Genomic DNA, 6,861 nt, shown 5'->3' on the forward strand with positions numbered 1-6,861 from the left:
TTTACAACGACAACCACAACAAAGCCTTGCTTTTTAAGTAAGCCTTCATCCACTCCCAACTTTTTGTTCACTTTGAGCACTGATGAGAAACAGTGAAAGGAAGTCATGAATGGTGCGGTGCTTAGGAGCGTTTCCTTTATGCATTGATGCTAGAAAATGATTCCTGCACTCACCAGTAGGACAAGTCCGTTTTCCTTTTGCACTTTCCAGTGGGGAACTCTTCCCGTTGTTGACAGTCTTTAAGGAATCCTAAGCTTAAATCAGTCAGTCAGTCAGTCAGTCCTTTCTTTTTTTATTTTGATAGGAAAGCAATCGAATAATCTTATCCGACGTCTCGAGTTTATCATATTTATACATTAAAAAATCCCCAGATTGTAGCAACATCAGTTTAAACATGAGTAAGATTTGATGCATGCAAAATTCAATACAACAATCCATTTTCCTTGAGCTGATGGAGCCATCTCTTGCTTCTTACGAACATTGATTATTTTTCACAATTTAGAATTTGATTGTATAAGACTAGTTTATATATATATATATATATATATATATAGAGAGAGAGAGAGAGAGAGAGAGAGAGAGAGAGAGCAATTTTGTGGGTCTGTGGCCAATGCAGATGAGGTCTGGGCCACAGAGAGATCACATCCCAAAAGTGGGCAAGCGGAGGAGGAGAGGGGAAAAGCAGAGTTGGACATGAAAAGCTGAGAACATGGCAGGGGAGAACAGAAGATGTGTGTGCACGTAGCTCCACTCCTGGCCTTACCGAGGGCCTCGATGGACGCGTAAAAGGGGAGGAGAACGGACGAGAGAGAGAGATGAGCGTGCGGGCGGGCGCGGGCTTCATGGCGAGGCGGCAGGGTGGTGGAACTGAGAGGGGGGGAATCATGATGATGATGATTTCTTGGTGGTGATAAGGATTACTGCAACAAGCAATATTAAAATCTAATCATGTGTTTCCGTTGTTAATTAACGACACTTTGTATAAACTAGTGAGAGAAGACAATGGTGTCTATGTTTCCAGGCAGGGGAGAGAAAGAAATCAATAGGAAATGTGCATTGAGAGTTTGGGGAGGAAGACAGAGTAAGAGTGCGGTCAGCAGTCGGAAGGCGAAGCTGGGAGAAATGGAAGGATGTTGACGAGAAGAAAAGGAAGAATAATGGGAGTAAAAAGGGATCAGAAGTTGAGGAAAGCGCAGAGATTATGTCAACAGTACTTAAATATAACCGTATCACAATGCGACAAGTAATTAAAGGGAAAAAGATAGACTGGATTATACAAGTAATGAGGGGAAAAAGAGGAGAGAGAGAGAGAGAGAGAGAGAGAGAGAGAGAGATGCTTTACTTTGGTGGGCTAAGGGGGTGACGACGGAATGGCTTTTGTTTTGTTTCGTAGAAAGCCAACTCCATCGTCCCAAAAATCCTCTCTCTCTCTCTCTCTCTCTCTCCGAGTTATGCCTTTTTTTGTTTTTGCAGTTCGCAAGCAGATCCATTCAGAGGTGAACAGGAAAATGGAATGAGCAGCAAAATGAGAGAAGAAGATTCCATTCCACCTCCCTCATCTTCCTTCTTCTTTACGTCGGTACCATCTCCTATTGGAAGCTAAGGAGAAAATTTGGGCTAGCTTTCTTGTGCTGTCTGTTCTTGCCTTATCTTTGTTCCATCAGTTGTTCTCTCACAACCTCGGCATGTTCAGACATGGTTTCTTCTGATTGAAATTCTTCATCCGGAGCTTTCTTTTATCCTCTGATAAATCCGTCCGTCTTTCTTTGTTCATTTGTTTCTTGATCACTGAATAGAAGCAGGGTGGAGGTAAAGGAAAGACTGGTTTTTTTAATGGAGTCTTATTGGTCTTAAGCTGGAAAAGTTGAGATTTTTGGCAACCGGAAGATTATTTCCGATGTGTTTGGTTGATTAGAAGAGGGTGGGAGAGAGAGAGAGAGAGACAGACAGGGAGAGGAGATGAGGGCGGGGTTGAGCACGATCCAGCAGACGCTGACGCCGGAGGCGGCGAGCGTCCTCGCCTGCTCCATCGCTGAGGCTGCTCGGCGGAACCACGGGCAGACGACGCCGCTCCACGTTGCTGCCACCTTCCTCGCCGCCCCCTCCGGCCTCCTCCGCCAGGCCTGCATCCGTTCCCACCCACAGTCCTCTCACCCTCTGCAGTGCCGCGCCCTCGAGCTTTGCTTCTCCGTCGCCCTCGACCGCCTCCCTGCCTCCAATCCCGGCGCTGACGGCGGCAGCAGGGCCGCCGCTCTCGCGGAGCCTCCCATCTCCAACGCACTCATGGCGGCCCTGAAGCGTGCACAGGCCAACCAGCGCCGCGGATGCCCTGAGCAACAGCAGCAGCCGCTCCTCGCAGTCAAGGTCGAGCTGGAGCAGCTCCTCATGTCGATCCTCGACGATCCCTCCGTCAGCCGCGTGATGCGCGAGGCCAGCTTCACCTCCACCGCCGCCAAAGCGGTCGTCGAGCAATCTCTCTCTTCCTCCTCTTCTGCTGCCACCGCCGCCTCCGCTTCCCCGCCATTCATTGCTTCTCTTGCCACCGTCTCTCCTTCTCCCGTCGCCTCTCTCGTTCCCGGTCTAACTAGCAGTGCCGCCCCCTTCCGCAACCTGTACATGAATCCCCGCCTCCAGCAGCGCAAGAACAACAATGCCTGCGACGTCCCAACCTCAGTCGAAGGTTGCGGCGATCAGCCGCGGACGGAGGACGTGAAGCGGGTCTTGGCTATCCTCTTGAGATCCCAAAAGCGGAACCCCATCCCCGTTGGAGACTGCAATCCTGATGCCTTGATGAGAGAAGTGCTACGAAGGATTCAATCCGACGACGGCCCGTCGCTGCTGCGGAACACCCGAGTTATCCCATTCGGAAAGGAAATCGCCACCACCTCCCCAGACCAATCACAGATCACCATTAAAATCAGAGAGCTCACCAGCTCAATCGAGTCCATGATTTGCGGCAGCGGCCGCGGTGTGATTCTCGATCTGGGAGACCTCAAATGGCTCGTAGAGAGCCCCGCCGTCTCGGCGGGCTCTGGCCCAATGCAGCTGCCGAAGCCGGTCGTCTCAGAGGTTGGCCGGGCTGCGGTGGAGGAAATGGGTAGACTATTGAAGAGGTTCGCCGATGGCGGTCGGGTGTGGTTCGTCGGCGCAGCAGCTTCTGCGACCTACCTCCGGTGCCAAGTGTACCACCCGACAATGGAGAAGGATTGGGATCTCCAGGCGGTACCGATCGCGCCGAGATCATCCCGCCCCAATATGTTCCCAAGGTGAGATCTTTTCTTGCCTACTGATGGTTATTATATGCCGCTCCTCTTTGCCTCATCGCCTTCAGCATCCTTAAATCAACCATTTCGACTGCATTTAGTTCTGCAGTTTCTTCATCTGGAAATCCATCGATGGACGGTTCATGTCTTTCTGTCGGGAGTCCTTGCGCTTATTACGGTGGAAATATCTAATCTTGTAGGATGAATTCGACAGCGTTGGGATTTGGTTGTCGAATACCTTCTTGCCCTCATTCTAGGAAGGATTTTACTGTCGTGGATTCTTCTGAATGAATTAAGGAGCTCAAGAACAGTAGTTCTTGCAGTTGCATATAGAATAGCTGCTTATTCTCCATTTTTCTCCCCTTTTCTTCAAGATCTTGAAGTGGTTTGAAGACCAACACAGTGAAGTGAAGGTTGAACTAAGCCTCTTCTTGATTCGAATTGTAGGCCCGAGAGCAGTGGCGTGCTTGGCGACTCTGTGGGGACTTCAGCGCCAGCGAAAGGTTTAATGGGGATGGGTGCCGCTGCTGTAGCCTCAAGTCGACCACCCGAGAGCACCATTCCTTCGCAAAGGACAACCCTCTGCCCTCTCTGTCTGGAGAGATACGAGCTCGAACTGGCGAAGCTCGTCGCCAAGGAGTCTGACTACACTACAAAGACGGAGGCGGGTCAGACATTACCTCGGTGGCTGCGAGGCGGCACCGAATCTTCATCTGCTGCTCTTCAGGTTTCGATTCGATTGGTGACATATCACGATGCGCAATCACGTCAATTTCGTATTACTTATTGCAGCTTTACAATTGAACGATATTGTGGTGTAGTCCATGGAAGAAGGGCTGCTCAAGCGATGGTGTGAGACATGTTCCCGTCTTCATCCCAACATCCATCAGTTGCACCTCGCCTCCAAGCTGCCTTTGGCTCCGGCTCCGTCAAAGACTTCAAGCGTGTTGAGACCACATCCACCATCTGAGCCCATGTCCACGCTATCTCGATGCCTCTCTCCCCTTCAGTTGGCAAGCAACCAGAACAGGGATGCAGCCAAGCAGCCTACCAGCCCTTCGGGGAGCCCAGTGAAAACCGACTTGGTCCTTGGGAGCTCAAAGGTTGCCGATTCTTCATCGGACACAATCCATAAAGAGCTCCTCAAGGATTTCACCGGGTGCATGCAGGACGCTTTCTCTGTGCAGCAGAGCGCTAAAATTTCCTGCAATTTGGACATCGACATGTTCAAGAGGCTATTCAAGGGGCTTTCCGAGAAAGTCAGTTGGCAGCAGGAAGCAGCATCAGCCATCGCTACCGTTGTCATGCAATGCAAGTCTGTGAACGGAAAGCGGCGGAGTGGTGGTGGTAAAGGTGATACTTGGCTTCTTCTCGTTGGGCCCGACAAGGTTGGTAAGAGGAAGATGGCAGGTGCTCTATCGGAGCTGGTGTTTGGCGTTGGACCTACCGTCATTAACTTTGGACGTGCTTCGTGCACCCGCGGCAACGATGGAGAATCCAATTTGAGCTTCCGTGGGAGGACCTCCGTGGACCGAGTCGTGGAGGCGGTCCGGCGAAACCCGTTCTCGGTGATCGTGCTCGAGGACGTAGATCAAGCGGGCATGCTCCTACAGGGTAAGATTAAGCAGGCGATCGAGAGGGGCCGCCTGCCCGATTCATACGGCCGGGAGGTCAGCTTGGGGAGTGTTATCTTTGTCCTTACCGCAGACTGGCTGCCGGAAGAGCTGAAGAGCTCCTATTACCCACTCCTCAAGCGTGAGGAAAGGATACTGGATTCAGCTTATCGTGGCCTGGAACTGGAGATTACAGCAGGGGAGAGACCCGGGAAACGTCGTCCAACTTGGCTATGTGAAGATGATCAGCCGATTAAGCTGAGAACGGAATCGTTGGTTGGCACCAACCTATCGCTCGATCTGAATCTAGCTGCTGGAATCGATTCAGAGTCCGGGGAGGGATCATGGAACTCGAGCGACCTCACCAGTGAGCGTGAATACGATAAGGGCAGGCTGGTCAGCAAGTGTTCGACGTCGTCCTTGGCCTCAGAACTGGTGGAACTGGTGGATGAAGCTGTAACATTCAAGCCGGTGGACTTTGTCACGCTGAGAAGGAACGTAGTCGAGTCCATATCCGTGAAATTTACCGCCATAATGGGCAAAGGGCGAGCAATAAAGATCGACGAGGATGCTGTCGACCGAATCGTTGGTGGTTTATGGCTCAGCGGTGCGGCTTTTGATGACTGGGCCGAGAGAGTGTTGGCCCCTAGCTTGAGGCAGCTGAAGGATCATCCGCAAGTCGGTGGCCGGGTGGTAGTCGCTCGGCTATCCACAGGGAAGGAAAACCGAGTGCAGAGGAGCTGCGTCAAGGATTGGCTGCCGACGACGGTTGCCATCGCCGTTGATGATGGCCATGGCAGTTGATGGGCTGTAGAAACTTCATTTTTTTTTGGAGGATATATGTGTATATTTCTCGTAACTCGTTAGAGGAGTAGTGAGTTCACGTCAAGAGGAAGAACTCGACTGTCGATAGGTATAGCAGGTTGGAGAAGATTAAACACCCATATAAACTCATCACGCTAAGAATACTCGTTGTATGTTCATCGATATTCTTTTGGTTCATTTTGTTCAGAACATTAGCGTTCTTAACATCACTCTTTTGCTGTGGTCTTCAATACCATGTTCAGGATGTATCCCAGAGCAGCACCCGAGTTAGATTCAATCTTTACACGCTCCAAGCAGAGGAGTGTCACAGGATACCTTGATTTTTTTGGCACATACAAATCATTAAATGAGCTGTGGGGGCAGCCACCCTCAATCAATCAACTCATCCCCACACATCTAAGTGTGGGTAGAGAGTGGTCAAGAAATCGCTACAAACACTATTTATGTGTATAGATTTTTGTGAAGAGTTGGGAGGAAAGAGAAGGATGGTGGTAGAGACACATCCCAAGACCTTTCAGCATAAGCTCAAAGTTCATGAACAGCAACAACATCTTCGAGGCTTGAACACTGGAATCAACCAAGAACCGTCTTTCTCCGTCTCCATGGCCCCTTCTACGTATGATTGGAACAGTGGGCATCGGCCACAGCGATGAGCTTGGGTCCATACATCAATAAATAAATAGTAGTTTAAATGGGCAACGTGCATCACCACCACAATCTAGGAAGGCTGATTCCTTCCCAACAAGACGAGACCCTCGGACATTTCAAGATGAGCAGAGGATGACCTGCTCCGATCTGTAGTATATGTGCTTCCATCCATTGCCTTTATGCTTGCTTCCCACAGTGCAAGGGCAGCAGCCATGTCTGAAAAGAGAATCTTGATCACATCTTGGTGTGTGGTTACAGCTTCAATCTGATGTCTACTTATCCCATGGGGAGTGCAACTGTGTGTGGAGGACAGGAAGGACGGAGGAAGAAGCAGCAGCCAAGGGAGACATGGCAACAAGGGGTTACAGTGAAGCCTGAGGTTGACGGAGGCGGTGGGTTCAATAAAAGGCAAAGCCCATCGCTTAGCAAGCGTATGGCCGTCCCATGTGAAGGTTGCCTCTCCTTGGATTTGGATGTTTCTTCTGTAACCCACATGGAGAGGTACGGAGGAG

At 50.5% G+C, this 6,861-nt stretch overlaps 1 protein-coding gene across 1 annotated transcript; it reads left to right on the forward strand.

Annotated features, from left to right (window-relative positions):
• The first annotated feature begins 1,338 nt into the window (after window positions 1–1,338).
• On the forward strand, window positions 1,339–5,890 carry LOC135634111 (protein SMAX1-like). The gene is made up of 3 exons (XM_065144320.1): window positions 1,339–3,266; window positions 3,711–3,990; window positions 4,085–5,890. Exons 1-3 carry the CDS (start codon window positions 1,960–1,962, stop codon window positions 5,678–5,680), a joined length of 3,183 nt encoding a protein of 1,060 aa, XP_065000392.1. The 5' UTR covers window positions 1,339–1,959; the 3' UTR covers window positions 5,681–5,890.
• The last annotated feature ends 971 nt before the right edge of the window (window positions 5,891–6,861 follow it).

The sequence above is a fragment of the Musa acuminata genome, chromosome BXJ3-3 (genome assembly GCF_036884655.1).
Source record: "Musa acuminata AAA Group cultivar baxijiao chromosome BXJ3-3, Cavendish_Baxijiao_AAA, whole genome shotgun sequence".
Classification (NCBI taxonomy): domain Eukaryota; kingdom Viridiplantae; phylum Streptophyta; class Magnoliopsida; order Zingiberales; family Musaceae; genus Musa; species Musa acuminata.